This window comes from Augochlora pura, chromosome 10 (genome assembly GCF_028453695.1).
Source record: "Augochlora pura isolate Apur16 chromosome 10, APUR_v2.2.1, whole genome shotgun sequence".
Taxonomy (NCBI): domain Eukaryota; kingdom Metazoa; phylum Arthropoda; class Insecta; order Hymenoptera; family Halictidae; genus Augochlora; species Augochlora pura.
In genome coordinates, this window is record NC_135781.1 from 28,532,959 (window position 1) to 28,554,646 (window position 21,688).

Here is a 21,688-nt window from a genome sequence, read left to right on the forward strand (position 1 = left end):
GTTCCCATTTTTGTTTTAATCAAATGATTCGTTTCCATTTCAATTGTACCGCCATTTTGGGAAAGACCCTAAAAATAATTTTGTTCGTTTTTTCCTAATGTCGCAATTTTCACGCGGAATGGCATATTTTCCACGAAATGAGATAAGCTCGGGGCGGTCTTACGCAATTCCGAGCGGGGACAAAATTCGTTTGTGAAAACCGGGTTGCCACGCAAAGGGGGATAAAATAAAATCGTGTACAACGGAGTCTGACGACAGACAGGCCCTGACGATGTATTAGCGACTTAGGATGCACGTATTGATTTCTAAGAATGCCAAGAAAAAGAGGTTTGTGCTGATTCGGCGAGAACAAAAGACGACACCAATTCCACTTCTGCAGTCCACTTGAGCCACTTGCTATTATGCCTCGTATAGGCGCAGAAGTTGGCAAAGCCGTATTGGCTTACCTGTGCGAAAAGAGTCCGGGGATGCCCCCACGTATTTTTTTAATTTCATCTCGAAGGCGTGTCAATTTATCTGCAACGGTTTTTACAATAATACCGAGTCTCCCTGCAATGCTATTTTTTGTAATTTGTTTTGACGTTGCTATTGTTTCCAATGACAGTGCATTAGCCAGTTGCAGTTCAATTAGTCATTAGATTGATAAATGGATTATAAAAATTTATTTCTATAAATGAAAATTGTACGTGACTCAGAACATTTTTTTTGCAATTATCAATTTGATTTAATTAATGCAGTGGTGGACAATTAATTGCTTTTTAAAATTTATGATTCATAGCAGATGATTTTGCAGTTATTATCCGAAAAAATATTTTTACGATTCTTTTGATACAGTGCTAATACTAAATATCTGATTAATGGACTAATTTAAAAGTTACTGTAAAATAAAAGTGCTTTGAAAGTACTATGAAAAGATGACGCAACATTAATATTTTTATTTTGCTGTAGAAATGTAGAAATTTCGGTCATTAAAGTGTTCTACTTTATTGAATAAAGTGGGCAACAAGATGACGATAGAAGTGTTTTTTAAAAAGTGATGGTTGGTTGATCGTTCGCCGTTTCATTTAATTAAAACGGAGGGGATGGAAAAACCTGGGAATCGTTAAAATAAATGTGAACTTCTTTTTACGGGCGACACGACGAGTATTGGATGGAGATGTAATTCATGCAATTCGAGCAGGTGCCGTTCGAGCGAACGGAAGCGGAAGTCGAGCGTAACTTATCGTCGGTGTGCAGGGTGCACGCGTGTGTGCGTGCAAACCGCGTGCCTGCGTGAGTGCACGCGTGCGTGAGTTCGATGCGTTTTAACATCGAACTAGAATTGCGTCAAAGTTCGCGTGTCGACGTGCCGTTTCTTTCGTATCTCCCGATTGGCCCACCCGTTACCCGCGAAATTAAACGCGTCACGTGTTCGATCGATTCGAATTTAACACAGTTTCTGCGACGAAAGGAACTTGAAGAAGTTTAAGCTGCTATTAAAACTCGCATCACTCCGAACTACACTATTATACACTATTCTTTGTAAGTACTTCCACGCTGACTCCGTTTAAGAATTTATTAACTAGAAAGCTGTCTATCGTGAATAGTCGTCATTATCACTGATTTATAGCTTAGAACATTTTCTCGTGGTAAATAGGAAAGTTACACTAACTCGATTAAAAAAAATGAAAAGACGACATTACAAATATTTGTAATGTTACACTATTTTAAACTTGTCTAGGTAAATGATTATTGCGAATCACGGATAAGCAAACCAACACAGAATGAATACCGGAAACTATGGCCTCACGCTCTATAATTCATACACGATAATATAATCGGAAACTGCGAAATACTTTGAAACAATATCGTACACGCTGTCGCGAACGCGTTCGCGTGTATTTTTGAAATTGAAGCTCAGCGGCTGTTACACGTACGATAAAATTACTCGGGATATTAATTTTCGTAACATATTTTAAAATCGTTAGAATTTTCTATGGTACCTCCTATTAATGGTAAAATGTCTTCGTAACTCTGATTAAAATCTTTGTTATAAAGCAGTTGAACAGAGACTGTTAGTTAAAATCTAAATGTTCATAAAGGATCGCAGTCTATAAGTATACGTCCTGCCATGTCGTTTTCTACGAGCATAATCGTAGCATATTTGGGTTTGCTAATCTTCAAAGAGTATTTATTCAAGAAATAATTAGCTCGTGACACGGTGTAATTTATTTTCGATCAATTGGAGTATTCTCGAAGTATTAATTTACCGCAAATTATACCGAAATATGGTATTCGGTGTGTACGAACGTTGACGGAAGTAGAAACGGCCGGTAATGGACAGACACATTAGCTGAATGGTACTCGAGCGCGCGTGTACCAGACGTATTTACAAATTTCATGTAATCAAATGGGACCACATGAACAGATCGTTTTTTTGCCAGCACGCTAGACGTCGATTGTTTACATTATTGCCGTATGCAGATAATGTGCAGCTGCGGCCATTAGATTGTAACTAAGTGTTCTAAAGTATTTTTTTAAAAGTAGTACAATGTAGCTCATTCTATACCCTACCTCACTTTGTGAATTATTTAGAGAAGTAACGATTTTTAGATAAGTTGTCAATGGGTTTTCCGAGGAACGAAATCTAATAGAGTTAATTTCTACATGCAAGTCAATAAGTATTAATTACTTAGCTACATTTGCAAAAAAATTCTGTACACTCTTCTCGGTCGGGAATAAAAGGATTACAGAATTTACTAGCCGGGTGATTTTTAATTATAAAACTTCATACCGAAAGAAATTGCTAGTAAAATGGATCGTGAATTAGCACGGCACAATTGTAGAATCGGATGCAGAATATAAAGTTCGGTACCCTCGAACGAGCGCACGAAACAATTCTCGGGAAAAAAAGTGTGTGGACCCTGGTTAAACAAGGCATAGAAAAATAAAAAAAAAAAGGAAGTTGAGGAAATTCGGTCTATTTCACGATGCCCATTGTTCATTTCGGTATACCGTTCCGCTAGATAAGTTGTCCCCGGAAGTTCGCGAGCTCGTTCATTGTCCATTCGATTCCGCTAATTTCTGACGATAGCCGATAAGTCAGCGGATCAACGGTAAAGCGTTTTAGTTAACCCACTTTGCGCGTCCACAAACGCCTCCGGGGCTCGGTTGATTTTTAACGAGGTGAATGTTCGCGAGGGATTTAAATCAAGCGCGGCCGACGTCTGCTCATTGTCAGATACCGTAATGTCCTATAATCCCATTATTTTTCTGTCGCTGGCTGGAAATCGTCGCGCGTTGTTCGCTACGCCGGATCCGTCGATCTTTCAATTAACCGCGAAAATCAGGACGACGGGCTCACAGCGCAACGATGTAAACAACAATGCGAGGCCTCGCGAACGCACACCATCGCGGAATTTTATTTTCTCTTTTCCCTCTTTTTTTCCTCGCCACGTTTCGCCGTGGAATTTTTCATCCATGGTCGCTCGTCGGCGCAGAGATCACAATTACAAAAACCGGAGCGCCGCAACGAAATTCGTTCGGTCGGCGTTTTCGTTTTCAAACCGTCGAACTCGAGGCAATTATTGTGCTTTGCTTTGTGTTAGATGGTACAAAAGAATACAGTCTTTGTTAGAGCTACGCCCAATTCGAGCGACTTCAATATATAATGTTAGGAGGATCTTTGGTAGCTAGAAATTTTGTCATGTATGTTATAATGGGAAACTAACATTAAATCCTATAGATTCAAGTCAGCCTAGAAACCAAGAGTGAAATATTGAGTAATGGATTGACGGAATATGATCTGTTTACTTTATTATCCTTCCGATAATCAATGTAAGTTTTATTAATTAACACACTGACATATATTAATAAACTCCCTATCACAACTACGCCACCATGTAAATTATGCTTGCTGTTATTTAATATACTTTCCATAATCTTCCTGCATTACGTGAAATAAATAATAATAATAACAGAGCGAGGTGTAGAATTCACAAGGAAATTAAAATTCTGTTTTAAGCTTCGGTCGTAGAACGGTCTGTCTAATGTGTTAGAGAAACCTACCATCGGGGAACTTAAACCGCAGTATACTTATGGGCTGATGCACCAGAAAGTCGATTCGCCGGAAGATCGAACAGAGCAAATAATTTGCGCGATGCAATTTCCATTCGGTTCGTTGCAGTGATTTGGAAACGTATTTGATCTAAGTTTCATCTATCTCCGATGTTAAATAATGATAGTTCTTCGCGTGTAACTGTTAGTTACCCGACCGGAAATTACTACCTGCAGTTAGTTGACTCTTGGCGCGAAGATGTAGAGCAGATATCGGAATTAGAATTCTTATTATCCACTAGGCGAGGGGGAAAATTTGCTGGAAAAAGTTGCATGCCACCATGTCCACATTCCTTCGGGTTTCTTGAACGATTTTAAACACATAGGACGACGATTCTAAGTGAACATTATGTACGATACACTGCAACGGTATCAGATATCTCGCCGAACAGTTAATGCGCCGCTATTGCACACATAACTCATTAGGCGATCCTCTAATTATCCCGAGCAAGGGTACTCGTCCCGCAATTTTGGCATCACCGGAGATCATGTTGATTGCTTCGGAACTTCATAGCGGCATTCTCTTACGCAATCTTCCACACACATCGATGTTGCTTAAAAGAAAATTTTCACGAAAGTATGGATGGAACGATAAGGTGACGAATGCAATTCTCATGTAAATATAGAAGATCTGATATACAAGAAATTCGAGTATTCTTAACATTTATGTGGCTTTCTATGTGATCGATAGAAATTAGACGAGTGACACAGAACAACACACTGGTACGGAAGACCAAGAACACCGTCGAATTAGTTGACATTCTCGTTTGGTAAAAAGTAAAACCGAAAGAAAATTAGAGTAAGGTAAGCAATCCTGCGTCTGAATATTCCATGGGAACGCGGCCGTCTTCGTTTGGCTGTCGGGCTACTCTCTACACAATGTTAGAAGCATGTCGAGATCCCAGAAATTCGTGCCTGCATACTTGAATAAAACGTCCTCTGTACCCCACTAGTCGCAAATAGTTCGTTGGATGGTACATAAAATTCAGCGCTTTATCCTTTAGCTTGCACGCCACGTCCGCGTGGGCCCCTGAATATTTATGCCGGCGGGGTAAGTATTAATTTCGCATGTTCGCCACACATGTTTCTGTATTTCTCCGGCGACGCGACGCGATCTGCACGAGATAATCGTTTATCGGCGCCCGGTTTCGAACCGATTGTGCAAGCGAACTACGAGAAACTGGCTCGAAAAATTCTGCGATGGGGGACAATCGATGATAAGATGCGGCAAATCGTTCGATACCCGACTCTCCTTCCGTCGTTACGTCGCGTTTGCAATATTATTACTTACATTTCGCATACCAGCTTCATTCTATTCTGTAAACAATGAAAATGCAACTGAGTCTTGAATATGGACTTCATCATTGGGAATAGATTTCAATTTGCAAGGATCTTTTAGATTTTTAAACTTCCGGCGTCAGTCTATACATGTTCTGCATGCAGCAGCAGTTTATTTCTTGAAGCAAAGCAAACTTTCTCCGTGCCAAGAGCATTTTTTCCAACCTAAATGCGGAAAGAATACACGTCTGGTTCTACTCCAAGCTTCGACCAATAACACGATGCTTTTGCGCCGAGCCCAATGCGGTAGCCGTCAATATTCCAGCAAAGTTACAATTGATTAAATTGTAAAACTAATATGTTTACCCGAAAGAAACGGGTTCGACCAGACCGCCAAGAAGCTACAGCAAGCATAAACTTAGAGGGATATGGAATTTCTTGGCGTGCAACGTAGGGTTAATGAAGAGCCGGCAACTATCGGCACGAAAGTAATCGAATACGCTGCCATGTTGAAGCTGCGAGAACCGTAGAAGCACCGAGGGTTGTCTGAAACTGCGAAAGGAGACGAATCCAGGGGATCCAGCGCGGGGATATCTTGTTTGCTGAATGATCGATCAATCCGGGGAATCGTGGAGGTCCGCGCGCGCGTGCACCTGCCTCGAATCCGTCTCGGGTTCGCGCGGATGCGCGGCGCTCTCTTCGTGCCAGTTTTTTTTTTCGGCCTGGCGACTGGCGTCCGCGAATTTATTGCGCTCTCGTCCTCTCGTAGGCCGAGAGGTTTCGCTCGTGGCGAATGGAAGACAGAGGATGCGGGATTATTTGGGTCACGGATATGTTATTTAACGCACGCCGTGGAACGTCTACGTGCCTTAGGCGAACTTCGCCCGGCAAAATCTGGGTTTCGGGTCGATGGGAACCGGCGCGGCGGACACAGCAGTATGGTTGGCAGGCGTGTCCTGCCCGCCAATAAAAATAAGCGTGCGATACGTTACGCGGGTTTACGTAACCTCGAGCGGCAGTCCTGCCGAAAACAATGCCTTCGTGGACCCTGTGAATCGCTCTTTAGATTCGTCCCAGGGATTCGCTGACGAGACTTCGGAACGTCTCGGTGCACGTGTCCTGAAGTTCGTGGTGTAAAGCCGGCTGCGCATTGGACAGAGGTGGCCTAACGCAGTCCAGATTTAGCGATCTACTGTGCAGAGATGGGAAGTTGTGTCTGGTCGGAAAAGTCTCGGTCTGATTGGCCGTTGGACGCGGCGCGAACACTTTTGATTAGTGCACACTGTTTTGAATTAGTTGAACGGCTAATCCGTTGCTGCGCAACTTAGTTTCGAAGTTCTGTACTGGTTCCTCGATTGGACTGGATTGAAATTTGTAATCAATTCATAACGCTGACAAGACTTCTCTGATAAGTATTTCTCTTCGCCAAGATGTCAAGCCAGATTCAATTAGCGACAATAGGGATGCTGCAAATAGTTTTCTTTTCGGAGATGGTTTAACCCAGAAGCTAGAATTAAAGATGACGCAATACTGAATGGTTTTATTCATGTTCTTAAAACGACAATATCATCCGGGACTCAATTAGTGTCATTTAAGAACGCTTGAAATATTTTTCTTTCCCAAGATACATAATGGTTCTACCTGGAAGAGAAAGATGAGGTAGGAGTGCCTTTTTTCTTGTTCCTGGGCTGTTTTGCTACTAACGCAAACACAAATCGTAATCCAGAGGATATTAATCTCGTTACAGATTAATTGAATGTTTTTCTTTCTCATGGTAGAAGATACTTTTTTCTTGTTTCTGTTTTGTTATTATCGTTTCATTTCTGCACAATATGAAAGGGCTTAAGTACATCGGTTACATGATTATTCCGATTGGATTTAATTCTAATTGTACTTCTTGCGTTTTGTGCTCTCAGTGCAGCGTCACGTTGATTTATTTAAGGATCGGTGATTGAATGGAATTCTGTTCTGTTTTACGCTTTCGATTCATCCGTTCCAGTTCGTCTGTTCTACGCGTTTCGGTCTGTTCGTTCAGTGCGTTTTGTTTCGTTCCGTTCTGGGTGCCAACTGTTTCTGTTAGGAGGTTTCGTTCCGCGTCCCATGCTGTTCCATTTTCCTCTGGGATTCCATTGCTGTTTCAATTTCTTTCCGCCTGGTTACAAGTTCCTACATTAATTTACAGAAGTCGGAAGATATTGAATTCAATTTTTGGTCAGAAGCACAGTGGTCTCATTCTTTCCAGATCGACTTTACGAAAAAATGTGGACAGCATTCAATTGTTCGAAAAAATGTAAACGGACCCACAAAAATGGTAATCAATTATCATTAGATGACGCGCGTCTAATTCAACTGTATTACAAAATGATGCTCGATCCTAACACCTGCGAAAGATTGAATACCTTTATGCACACAAGTCCGTCCATAAAACCGTATCACCGTCACACGTGTCTCTGTCAAAGAGACTGAAATCGATCCGAACTTGACGCTGGAAAACGGAGATCGCTTACGACCAAATCTAACGACCTCCAATATTGAGAGAACGATGATTTTTTCGACGTCTGTGCAGCGCGCGAATCCCGTTGCACTGTTCCGTTGAATCACTGTTATTTGAATATCGGAGACTATGGATAGTTGATAGAGTAAACCGGCCGTGTTTGCACAATCAACACGAGATACGACCATCTAACGATGACGAACTTCGCAAATTGGTTAACAATGTTTGCTCGCTTTGCCGTTTTGCCGGCGCACGGTGCCACCGTTAGTGACACACTTTTCGAGATAGCGCTCGCTCTGGATTCGCCAGGAGGTGTGCCGAGGTGTGAGACTTCGGGGGCCGGTTACCCGGATATTAAAGGCCCTGCCCACTTACAGGTAGTTAGTTAGGCGACGCTCGATGCCCGAGTAATTCGGGGTGAACAGATGTCGGGGAATCGATATTCGGTTAGGTACTGCAACTATCGGCGATTACGGGGAACCTACTTTTACCGGAACCATAGAAACGATAGGCGTTCGCAAAAATTCTAGTTAACTTTCCAGCGAGCTTGTACACGACGGGCATACGGCCCGAGTGGTGGTTGTTACATGCAGACCGTGGATTGCCGCGCGAATTTCAATTCTCGCGGGTCGATTTGCGAAGATCGGAGTGGCAGAAAATTTTGTTTCACCGTAACTATAGAAGCGTGAAGCGTTTCTATCGGATTCAAACGCGAAAGCACATTTGTGAACACAGTGTGCGTGGTTTGAAAGTTGGCGAAGCAGGGACAAACTTCAACGAGATTTTTGCTTCACAGAAAACTCGAAGTTCCGTGCATTTCGTTGTTGGTAATCGGCAAAAACTCACGTTCGCGTAAATGTCTGGTCGCAACATTCGAAAAGAATTGTAGCAACATCGACTGGACCGTTTCCAGAATTACCCGTATATGTATAATTTCGCTTGCTCTTTATTAAAACTGGATCGTATGTCTTCGGTTAAAACGGTCCTTCGGTCGTTCCCGTGGAACAATGGACGCTATATATGTATGATGTACGGCGTGCGATTCAATGAAAAAAACGTAGATTACAATTCCTTTCAGTTCCGTGTAGTCCAGTCTTTATAGGGGGTGTAAAAACTATTGGGGAGGGTCAATATGTTTTGCCGCGGTGTGGCACAGGTAATATTAGCTTTGTGGGAAATGAATGGCCGTCTGCAACGTGCCCGGACCGGCCGCAGAGCGAAGGATAAAGCGATAGAGGATTTGCCGGAATTGAAATGAATGGTAATGGACGTCGTTTTAATTCCAGAATCTAAAAGTACACGAAATTACCATTTTCGTAAACATACAAATTGACCGTTTACTTCTCGCGTTGACTTTTTAATTAACGGCGCCCGCAAGCTGGCACGCGATTCATTATGCTGCTGAGAAAAGGGTTAAAATTAAAAAAAAAAAAAAAAAAACAATGCACGCTTTCGTTAAGCTGATCTCTGATAACGTTAATTACTGAATAAATTAGTAGTTTGTAGAAAGTATAATTTTTACATTGAACGATCCTTTGCTGAGTGAATGATCGCAAATAATATAGGGAAGCAACAAGGGCGATCAATTTACTAGTAACGATGTCGAAACGGCACGATTCGGAGTATGTAGATGAATTAGGTATCGTTTAAAATCTCATGGACGTTCGAACGGAAGGTGTAGTGATTTCAGCTTCGATTGCGAGGTTAATTGCGAGAGGTTGATTCTCCTGGCACCAAGGTCGACGGCTATTCCGGGTCGGCCATTTTAGGCGAATCTTACGCGACACCGGTTTGGCCGAATACGAATTTTCTTCTCCTCGCGAAATATCGAAACAAATCCGCAATGTATCCGTCGAGCGTGTTACGGCGCTTTTCAATTCGCGCATTGGCCGAATATTTTTGTCTATTTGAAAAATCATCCTACCTGCGAACCGTGCTTCGGCGGCTGCAGTTTACGAAAAACCGGTGGAGTTTTTGCGTCCGGTCGCGCACCCGTTCCTAGTCTCCCTCATTGTTACCCGTTGACGGGCAACTTTGAACGGCGCATCGTCGACGTTTCTATGCTGCACCCACGGAATCCTTGAAATCTATCCTTTTGCAACCCCCACTGAATCATCGGCGTAATGGCCTCACGATTCGTATCTGGTTAGGTCTGTTTCGATTGTCAGTTTCCTTTGCAGCCGGCTAACGAGCCACGTATTCCCTGAACTGATCCCATCTGAAAACGACGGAAGCATTAGAACGCATGTCTATGTTCTTTTTGCGCGTGCTCGTTTCTCATTTTTCAAAATTTTTTCCCCAGAAATTGACCGTTGGAAACAAGGTTGCAAGAAACTTAAGCGATACCACGCATCGTTTCCTGATGGTGATGGGCAATGATCTTCTCTGTCCCGGTTTTGCCGGTGATCTTTCACGTTCGTGCTGGGCACACTTCGTTTCCGATAATCTTCGTTTCCATTTATCGATGATAAATGATCAGTGGTTTAATCAGCTAGTCTTTAAGTTTATCGCATTACGTGTTAGTTCGTGTAACGTGAATCCGACTTATTTCTAACACCGAGATATTAAATTCTTTTGAGTTTCCTTACGAGTTACAAGTGGTTTATCGTCTCACGCAGTAACATAAAATAAAATATAATATCGACGTACTGCTGGATTTTCGAAGGAGAATATTCCAATTCTGGTGAGGGACTACTGTAGTTTAAAAAACTAACCAATTGAAAAAATTCAACAGGAAAACTGTCGCGATCGATAGGTGGATACCATGGTGCACCAAAGACAAATGAAACAAGTAGTTTTTTAAATATACATGTTAAGTTATGCAACGAGTGCCAACTATCGAGGCATTACTGTATTTTTGTAAAAGGACAAAATATGTGAGAGTCACGATTAATCAGTGTATTCCACGATGTACCAAATACAAGATAAGTCTATTCATTTCCACCGGATTTCGGACATTGATCTATTGTCGAGGCACTACTGTACTCTGGTAAAAGAACGATAGAAGGGCAATATAACTAAAGTACGAGATCGGCCGGTATACTTCACGGTGCACTAAAGCCAAGGTGTAGAGCTAGCCATTTCGCTACTGCTGTTCGACCGTGGGTCTAGTAACCGAGGCACTACCGTAGTTCTGCGAAGAGACGAAAGAAAGACAAAATAACCGGGAAGCGGTCGATCGTCAGACAGCCCGTTGCCGCAGTGAAATTTCCTGAAGTCGGTTCGAAACGCCGCAAAACGCGCCTATATCGTGGCCGCGTCCGCGATCCCCGCAGAAAGGTTAGTAGCGTCGCGACGCTGGCTCGACATCGTGGCGCCTGCTACGCGAACGGAACGACTAACGGCCGAGCGCCAGAGAAGGATGAACGATCGAGTGCCGCGTAATGCTGGCTCGGAGGGGGCGAGGATGGCGGACTGAGAAATAAAGGGGGTTGCTTGCTGGAGGGGAAACGGAAGGGGTGCGCAGGGGTGTGTTGAAAAGAGAAAGAAAAAGGGTGGAAGACGTCGTGGAAAAACGAGAAAAATCGCGGGCGGACGTCGTCATGGGGATGGAGGGGAAAAAGGAAGATGGGTTCGAAGGAAATGGTGTCTTGTCCTCCAGGAAAATGCATTGGCAAACAGACTTAGCCCGCGAAGACCACCCGCGACGTTCCATCGGCTGGTTGTGTTCGGGATTCTGCGACTCGCTTGCGAGAACAGAGGTCAAATGAAACTGCCGTTGGCGGGGTAGGACGGGAGGCAAAGGGGCTATGCCGCTACTGAAACATACAAGGAATAGGGGATAAAAAAACTAAGTCCCGGCTCCGCCGCCGGACCTGACTCGGAATTCGGGATCGCGACGCGTGCCGCTGCAATTCGAAAATACAGGTACCTGTGGGAAACGTTATAGAAAATGAACGTCGGGGCGGGCGAGACTGGGGGTGCGATCGGGGGAAACGAGAGAGACAGGTTCACCCGATGGGGCGATGGAGAAGCCTGTAAGTATATCAAGAGAGAGACGGAGGAAAAGAGAGAGAGAGAGAGAGAGAGAGAGGAAGAGAGAGGCGACGGAGAGTACACACGGCCGATCACAAAGAAGACAGAGACAGAGGGGGTGGTCGTCGAAGGGGTGTGGGGTAGGAATCGAAGACTGACAGAGATGGAAACACAACGATCGGGAAAAGGGTAGGAAAAAGACAGAAAAGAGAGAGTGTGGTCGCGTACGATGAAAGACAGAGGGTGGTTAGCGAAGCCTGGTGGTAGGGGGGGTCCGAGACACAGAAGGGTGTACATTTCTCGATAAATTCTCAGCAGAGGGTCTGTACGTGGACAACGAAAAGGAAGAACGGTTGGTGGGACCGGGATGGCTGGATGGGAGAAGCGAGGATCTTCGCGATCGTGAAAAAGAGGCGGAGTGTCGAAGTTCGATACGGGGGTTGGGGCGCGAGGGAGATGGAAAGATGGAATTCAGAGGGAAAGACGGTTTTCCACAAGGAAGAGGGAGCGAGAGCGCTATCGAGAGAGGGAATGCGCGCGAGGGAGTGAGAGAGAGAGAGAGAGAGAGAGAGAGAGACTGGTGCGAAAAGAGAGAGGAGAACAGGGAGTAACGTTGCGGACTATCGACCCGATCCGGTCGGGCGCCTGCGCTCTGGCAACCCCTTCTACCGTCGAGGCGTCTTGCCGGCGACGCGGCGCTCTACGCAACGTCGTCGGTGCGACGGTGGGACCAGTGCCTCTCACGATTCCGTTCTCGCTCTGCCTTCCGTCTCGTCATTCCGTTCGTATACGCGTCCAAGTGTTACTTCCTATATTCATCGTTGACATATATACATAGCTACACACGAAGAGATATATAACAAATTTTTCTTTCTCTTTCTCGGTCTCTCTCTCTTTCTGTCTGTCTCACTCTCTATCTCCTTACCCTATCTCTCCTACCTCTTTCTGTCTCTCTCGCTTTCTTCCTCTCTATCTCTCTTCTCTGGTTCACCAGGAGAAATGTAATTGTACGAACGAAGAAAGAGGAGGAGGAGGAGAGATAGATACGGGAAGAGAGAGTGAGAGAGTGAGAGGGGGGCGAGGAAGAGAAGGCCAGAGAGACCGTACGAGCAGAGGAGCAAAGCCGGGTACGTGTTCGCGAGCGTGTTACGTTCCCGTGTCGCGTGCGTCGAAGAAGCCAGCTTTGTTCCGCTCGCGACGACACGCGCATACACTAGACCGTCTGGACACGCATACGTACACGCACGTCCTCTGTATTCGAGAGAGGCGAAGAGAGAAGGAGAAAGAGAGAGAAAGAGAGAGAGATAGAGAAGATAGAGAGAGAGTGAGAGAGAGAGAAATATCGTTCCCGGATGCGTGAATTTTAGCCGGTGAACGCGCCGCGCTGCCGGGCCACTTCCGTTGCCCGTGTTGATCCAGGATCGACCAACGACTGTTCGCTCGATCCGATCGAGTGACCCATCACCCGAAGACAGACAGTGAGAGAGATAGAGACAGAGTGGTGAACACGAGTTCCCGAGCCCACGAGGGAGAGGATAGCTGAGGCCGTGTGTCCGACCGAGGAACAGACCCCGGAAGATCCCGTACGAACGCGACGGAAAGAGGATGGAGTGGTAGGCCTCGAGCGACGGCCCACCCTTCCTTTGCTACCACCCGGTGTCTCGTCCGCCTCTCCCTCGTCTTTGTGTGACCGCCGCGATCGGTGAATCCTGCGTACCCCAGGACCATTCCCGATGACGAAATCCTGATCGAAATTCCTGGGTAGCGGTCGTTCCTATCCACCGCCCTTACACCCTTCGTTTTCTTCGACCTTCGACTCTTTCGCCAGGCTCCCTTCACTCTCCCTGGGAACAGTGCCCAGTATAGGCTGTTCCCGGTTGCTGCCCGAGGTGACTCATCCTCGAACGCGTGTCCTCTGACCTTCGAACCGTGGGACCCCACCGTTTCCCCCTTGTCGAACGTGTTCGCTGTCATGCGTGGACCCAGCTAGTCCACCCTCGTTTCAAGCGAAGAGTAAAAGTCGCGGTTACGTGACAGCGAACACGAGTTCCCTCGTACTCTGAAGTTAGCATCATCCGAAGGGACCTAGCGCGGTGGCTTTCGGTCTTCAGGAAGAGGGTAGTGCCGACCGCTAAGTCCTCATCCCTTAACCGTCGCCAGCACCTCGGCCCGTTACTCACGTAGTTTGTTTTTCTCTCTTTTTTTCCATTCTCCCGATTACGACACCGCCGCTGCCACCACCACGACGCTGGTGACACACGTACAACACCGGCGCTGCGTACGAAACGCGCGCGCGCGCGTGCTCCCTCTGCTCGCTCTTCGTCTTCGTCCTCCTCGTGCGCACCCACACACGCGACGTGTACGATACACACACGGTCGAACGGCGCGTACCTAACCCAGAGGTAGCAAAGCCGGACGCTCGAACGCCGCTCGCGAACGCCGCCTTGAAGGCAGAGGAAGACGAGGGAACAAAGTAGCAGCAGCAGCCAGCAGTCTACCAGCAAGGAGCAAGAAAGAGGATCTATTGAGCAAGAGAGGCGTCGAGGAGGAGGAGGAGGAGGTGGTGGAGGAGGGAAGAGGAGGTGGTTAGTGGTGAAGTTGGTGGAGAAGAGAAGGAGGAAGTGAAGCAAGTGTAGAGCCGCGTCCACGACGCCGAGGAGCCACGTCCTCGGGAGGAGATCAACCTGGCCTGACGACCGTGCCCGTCGTCGAAACGGCCCCGTCGCTATTCCAGCGACTGTGTGTCACTACTGTTCCACTGCCCCACACACCGCGGCCTCATGATTGGTTCATTCTGGAACCTCTGCCGTGCGTGCCCTTCAATGCCGATTGACAAGGTGAGACTGAGAAACACCCGGCTTGTCCCGGGAACCGCCGCCGGGAATTTCGACGCTGAGCAGGGTCGGGGGTCACCTTTGATCCGACGCGATCGGGACCGCCGTAGCCAATTAACCCTCAGTCGTCGCTTCTCTATTTGCACAGGGCTGCTCTTTCAACGGTCTCCCTGGTCACGGGGGTTGCACGATTTAATGGAAACACCTTTCGGTCTAAGATCGTTCTTTACTAGTCTGCGACGTTTCCGGCGTTTGACTGGTGCAACAATCGATTTTCAACGAAGTAGTTCGTATAATAGAGGCTCTGCTATTCCTCAACTGCAGGATTTGTCAATTCGAATCACAGAGGCGAGTTTAGAAACTTGTAGATATTAGAGGCGAGGTTCCTATCTTTTTCTGAACGTTAGCATAATGATAATAGGCTGCTTCATATTTCGGTTAGTAGAGGCACATTTGTGAGTTCGTTATACTTAACAGATCTAAAGAATGCGGAATTTTGTACAAAACAAAAATTGTCTGTATCTGTTGTAAAAAATAGAAGTAGCCTACCTTGCACTTTCTGCTTAATAATTTAGCAGGCCGATAAATAACATATTGACGTTATTTAATGTTTTTAAGTTTTTTACTATCTGACATTATAAATACTCGTGGTGGTTATAAATGCACAAAATCCGCAGTCTATCGATGACGAATATACGGCAGAAGAGACTAATTCATAAATTCAAAACGTCTACTGCACAAATGCTCTAAGCTGCAATTTACGTTGAGATAGCGACATAATGTGCATGTCATGTGTTTCCATTATTTTGTCCAACTACTGTATCGTCGGAGACAGTTTCTTAGGTCGTTTGCAACGATCTAACGAGCGATACACTTATTCGGTTTAAATGTTTTGCTACTGGAGTTACGTTTATTGTCTACGAGGTAGCAATTAGAGTGTCTGGGCGGATCTGTTCGGCATTCACGCGGCTCATTGTTGAGCCTTTCAGGAGTTCTCTTTTCGGAAAAGTTATTCCGGCGTTCCGCAGTCCCGAGCAGCTCTCGATGATCTATTATAATCGCACCGCAGTGCTGATACGTCTTTGTACAAGCAATCTAGCCTTCAGAATTCTACTGTGCAAGATATCCGCTTAACTGCATCCCGCTCGTGATCATAGTTTACGGCGACTAGAGGTCCCATTTGGTCAGCTGGACAATTACAAAGTTGGCGGAACGTCGGGTAATTGTTTCGAAGAGGACGCCGGTCGCCACAGTGTCGCTCTAAATTCTCAATAGTAAGGATCCAGAATTGTTTTGCGGCAGCTTCGAACCTCCGATGACATTAGCATTGCCCGCCTCTGTTTGCCCCGTTTGCCAGGTAGCGAAGCTTTAAATTCGGCTGTAGGAGAAGCTAAAGGTCTGAGACCGTGTTACGTTTGTTAATCGATTCAACGTGTTCCGTTTCAATATTTTCTCATTCACTGAAACGGTTTTCTGCGAAGAATGAGACGAACGATGAGGTCTTTTTCAAAATGAACACCGGATCACGACTCGCCCATTGTCCTCGCGAGCCGCGTACAGTACTCAGTTTTCATCACCACTGACAATAGGGTTTGGGGAACAGCTAGATTAATTTGTCTCTCTCTTATATTCATCCTCTCGTCGAACGCAGCTCCTCCTCTCGGATCCGCGAGTTTGGACAGGCTCCCCTCGGGTCCTTATAGGCGGCGGGATCGATGGAGCCAATCTTCTAAACGATCGACGATAAGAAAGATTGCTTATCCCTATTGCGCTGATAAATACCCGGTCGTAGTATTTCCCAAGCAATACTACCAGCAATACCACCGACGTTCCGGCAATATCGTTGTCCGGTCATCGGTTAAGTCACCGCATATACAGGGTGTCCGATTTTGCGACGAGAACCGATCAAAATCGTATAGATCAGCAGTTTAACGTTAAGCCGATGGATTAAAATGACTGAATCATTTTTTAAAAGGTGTATGCTACTACTGTGATAATATTATATAAATGTCAAACAACTAGCCAAAGACAGCTAACTAGTTAAAATAATCGTATGAAATTATGAAAACTCTAACTAAATTCAGTTACGTTATTGTGGTAGAACAATATGGATCAGTCACTTTTATCAATCGGTAGATTCAGTATTAAGTCTTCGCACTTCTTTATCACTTTATTCACTTATTCTTTCACTATTCTTACAAATTACTCATTCGATTTTATTTCTTTCGTACAGTTTTGGGAAATCCTGCAAAATGATCTTGTAGTCCACATTGAAACCTTTCCGGATCTACTGAAGCCATTTGTAGAATCCATTCCCGAAATATTAAGCTCTAAAGTTGGCATGCCACCAGGTTCTCAAGGTCGTCGCAAGAGTAAAAATGAATACACAAATAATCCGCCCCATTTCATGCTCTATAACTTCCGTTGAAAACGATTCCTCCTTTTATCTCTCTTAAAATCAGATCATAAAAATTCATCGCCACTGAAATCATGTATACTTCGTGTTGGCCTTAATTAGCCGTTTCCGTTAATTTAATTCACCGATTGTATTTCATTAAATTCTTAAACATAAACTCGTAAGACAGATAAATTAGAAGCAACGTGGTGTGTTTTGAACCGGTAGAGATCTCTAGCAATTAATGGTGACAATTAATTTCCCGTAAAGATCCACGGTGTAGAACTTAATTTATGGGGGGTAGCATCAAACGCGTTAACTCTTCTATGACCCAGATAACTTTTTTAATTACTATCCTGTCGGAGTTAAATTGATTGAATTCTGTAAAAACTTAACAAAACATCACATTTGTGTATTTTGTTAAGTAATTTAGAAAGTATATTAGATATTATGTACATTAGAAATAATAGAGAATATAAATAAAATTTTTAATGAATATTGTAGGGAACATTGGCCACTAATGATCGTCATTAGTGGAAGTTTTTATGAAGAATATAGAAGGGTTAGGATGTGGCAAGCTGTACACGAAAAGTGCATCGTAGGATCGACGTAACAGCGGTTTCCGGTCTCCTCGAGACGGAAGTCCTCGCCGTAAGCCATGCCGTCGTTGAAGTAGCAAACTTCTCGACGATGTTTGGAATAAGGTGTGCTCGATCGGTTTCTGTCAATCTCGCGATCCTCGTGATCCCCGGTTAGAGCGAGACAACGCGCCGGCTGGGATCGAGAGACACACACAATAGCTTTGTGCTCCGAAGAGACTAAGCCGTGTCTGAGCTTTTCCCTCGTCGATCCCCGGGGGTTTGCTATTCAGATTTCCGCCGGTCTATACTTTATTTCCTGGCACCGATGTCATCTTTGTAGTTCCGGAGCGCCGACGAGCGACGAAGATTCAGCCGAGCGAGATTCGCAGCTTTATTGGATGAGGAAACCGGCGCGGTGGGGGAGGGGCCAAACAGAAAGTTCGGCTTAGGGCTTGACGATCCATTGTTATCCTAATCGAGACAGCCACGAGTGACGCCGCTAGTTTGTCGGTGTGCGGCGGGACTCGTCGAGGAAAACGTCAAAATAACCGGGCACAAAGGACCCCCGGGTGTCGAACGCGATCCGACAAAGCCCCGTCGAAGCTATCGGCTCGCCGATACATGTCGGTTGGTCATGAATTGCTCAAGGTTAAACCAGCAGTTGAGAAATCCTACGGAAAAATGGCTCTTGAAAACTTCCGTTTAGGCTCTCGCCGTGCGTTACTTTTGTTGAACGCGCGTTTATCGCGCGACAGAGAGAGGCCCATAGGGAGGGCAGTGGAAAAACAGAGGGAGAGAGAGAGAGAGGGAGAGAAAAAGAGAGAGAGAGAGGTTTACAGCTTCATCGATCGTTTCCTCGAAAACTGAACGCCTTTTATCCGCCTCCGGCCGAGACAACACGTGTTTCCGCAACGCGGCACTCTTATCGGCGACGATAGTCCCGACGTTATTGGCTGAACGTCGCCATGGATACCGGGTGTCCTGTTCAGTCCACGAAAAACGTTTCGATATTAGAACATATTTTCGGTTTTTGGCTACTAGGTGTTGTCTTTGCTCAGACATTTCAAATAGAATGATCGAAGTAGTCGATAAATTGATGCTAAATCGATGCAGTGATTATTTTTAGAATCTTATTTTTGTTGATTACATTAAGTGTTGGATAGATCACTGTCTCTTCGAAGAAAATGCTCCCACTCATTGTTCCCCATATTCCAAATTCAACAAACAGAAAAGTTCTTCGCCTCATAATTTCAACATTTAACAAATGAATGTGATCCTTTTGTTCCGCATATTCAAAAGCTCACAAGTAGAAAGGCTTTTGTACCTGATTACGTGTCGCTTTAGAGGCGAGATTACTGTGAAAAGGTGCTTCACGCTTTCGTTACCATATTACCCACGCACGACTCGAAAAAGCAACATTCGGATATAAACGAATGTTGAATAACATACATTTCAACTAAATCCCGCAACGCGTGCGGAAAAAAAAACAGAGTTATGAATGAGGATTGTTAACGAATGCTGTTTTATGCAAGTTTCATCTCATTAACCTCCGTACGCTTTTCGAAAATAGTTGCAGCAAAGGTATTCTCGCAGCTGTCACCTTGTCTTGTTCTCCACTTTAATTGTGCCTATTGTCTCTTGTTAACAATCTCACGTTTTTAGCAAATGCATCGAATTCGCAACAGGACTGTGGAAAAGTAAACAATTTCAGAATATCTAGAGCCAAAGATAGGTACCCTTCACCTGAGAAGTGTAAGAGGATCAAGAAGAGATTTCTTCGCTGACGAGTATTCTAAAATTAATATCCTGAATGGATTTGGACGGGGCCGATCACCTCGCAACAAAACCTCGTAATTTAACTTCGAAGTGTAAGAGGATTAAAAGAGGGTATCTAAAATTATTCCAGAGTACTCTATTAAAAGGCTAAGTACTCCAAAGAATCGTATCTTTAAATAAATCTTCTCTAAAAGCTTTAGGTTTTTAATCTTTCATTGTAAACGCCTCCGAAAAGTTTCAAAATCTTCAACAACAAGAGAAACCGCAGAGTGGTCCAATCTTTGGCCAACAAAAACTCGAACACGTAAAAGCAGCTGTCTCGGACATTAAGATCGCCGACGGATTAGTGGCAAAGTGAAAATAAAACACTGGCAAGTCTTAAGTGGTGTGGCGCAGGGTGCAGGGGGCTGCAGAAAGTGCACTCGCACGGGCACACGCCTCCGAACCTGGGAATTCGGTATGCAGCTTGTGGCTGGTTCGATTTTCCGACTGTAGGAAAAGGCATGGAAGTTCCTTGCTCTTGCCGGGGGCCCTGAGACGGCTTCTTTCAGAAGTCAGACGTAACGAAACTCTTCCTCGAGGAAGTCGATACTCGAGGCTGTTTCCTTTCTCCGCCTGTTTCGAGCAAATCGAATGCACGCTCGATAAGTAATTCTCCATTACGGATTATCGGTCAATTTCTCTCTCTCTCTCTCTCTCTCTCTCCCCCCTGTCTCTCTTTCGTCAGCTATTCCCAACTCTCTCTTCTCTCCCTCTCTCTCTTTCTCTCTCTTTCACTTCGGAGATGGCAGAGGAACCAATCATCCGCGTGCACATTGTCGGAACCGAACAATGCCAAGTTGGACATTGATCGACGGCTACCGGTCCAACTGGAAATTATTTCGCGAATTTACTTTGACTCGTTCGAACGCGCAATTCGAACGATCGGCGTCACTCATAACCAGTCCCGGATTACAATTAATAATGACTGAAACGCGTCCGTATTCATTTGTTTCGCACGCCTGGACTCGTTAGGCCGTTGCATAAATTCTTAGGATCCCCACGGAATTCATACAATCGATCCGATGGAAAATAAACGCTGGCTCGACGCACGTGGAATTCGTGTGAAATGTTCTTTGCTGTTTAATTGCTTTATTTAAATCGTCGTCGGAGTTCGTTGGTGCAGGTGGTTTAGTTGCAATATCGAATCGGTTCCGGGCGTGATAGTTCCAGACATTGTCAATAGATGCCGGGAAGGGTAAGCAACGACCTTTTAACCCCGGCGCGATCGTTGCTTAAGTATAGAAAGTGATTAATTATTTTTAATGGTCTTTAATTAACGGTGTTCCATAGAAGAAGCGTTTTGTGAAATTAAACTGAACAAGGGATTAATTGAAACCGTTTCGAATAGCTCGTGAACTTTCGTTTATTTCGGTGAGTAATTGTAATGCACTTTCTAACTGTTCTTAATTTTTAAAGTGCTCGTTCTTGAAAAAAATTTAGACAGTCGAATAAATGGGGATGCGCTGAAGACGAGATATTTAAATTGGCTCGGCTTTTTTTCACAGGTCATTTTTACAAAATGTAGTCCAGCATTATCGTGTAATGGGACCGCACCTTTATGGTTCATTAAAGCTGGATGCATTTTGTTCAACTTTTCATGCACTTTCTTTTTTTACATTTCACTATGGTATTACCGCTCTCGCAAACAGGCGCCAGCAATTGTTCTTGCGTTCTCATTCCGAATAAAAGAAATCCAACGTCATATCTCCATTTCATTTAAACGAGTTGCAATTACTTCGAGAAACGATACCGTGAACTTCAAACTACAACTATGCCGGTTGACAGAACACATCTCCCAAACTGTTCAAGATCGGATGTAATGAGGATTGCACATGCCAGAAATAAAAATTTCAAGAAAACAATTTTATAGTTGCCAAAGTGTTATTACCAACTTAATCGTTGTGTCAGTCGTACACGGCTGACATGGCCAAGTTGTTCGGTTGCGGCATTGGACATACATATGTATATCTTGTGAATCATGTAAAACAGGCTGTCCGAATAGCTTGTCTGATTCAGTAATTGAAAAGAAATGATACGAGGATCTTCTGCATCTTTAAATTTACTTCTTTAATAGTGTTTTAAGCTTAACTATTTCTCTCCGATTATTTTAATATTGCTCTAAAAATTAACTCTAAGGACGTTCTTAAAAGACATTTCGCGTGTGTCCTTACTGAATTGATCACATTGGACTTCTGAAATCAAACAAGTTGGACTTCCC

At 44.7% G+C, this 21,688-nt stretch overlaps 1 protein-coding gene and 1 long non-coding RNA gene across 15 annotated transcripts in view; both read left to right on the top strand.

Annotated features, from left to right (window-relative positions):
* LOC144475701 (uncharacterized) overlaps positions 1-21,688 on the top strand; it is an 83,687-nt gene that overhangs the window by 2,695 nt on the left and 59,304 nt on the right. For 2 of the 13 annotated variants that reach the window (XM_078191859.1, XM_078191863.1), the window contains exon 1: positions 14,403-14,679. The exons of 10 other annotated variants lie outside the window; for them this stretch is intronic. In XM_078191859.1, the coding sequence (XP_078047985.1) occupies positions 14,623-14,679 (57 nt within the window). In that variant the 5' untranslated portion in view covers positions 14,403-14,622. Of the gene's footprint in view, positions 1-14,402; positions 14,680-21,688 lie in introns of those variants that run through there. One more of the 13 variants, XM_078191858.1, reaches the window with a different exon arrangement.
* On the top strand, positions 12,562-14,379 carry LOC144475705 (uncharacterized). 2 transcript variants are annotated; one of them, XR_013494908.1, is made up of 3 exons: positions 12,562-12,623; positions 13,210-13,455; positions 14,243-14,379. It is a non-coding gene; the product is annotated as an uncharacterized LOC144475705 (long non-coding RNA). The 2 variants fall into 2 exon arrangements; XR_013494909.1 differs by lacking the exon at positions 12,562-12,623 and adding an exon at positions 12,749-12,969.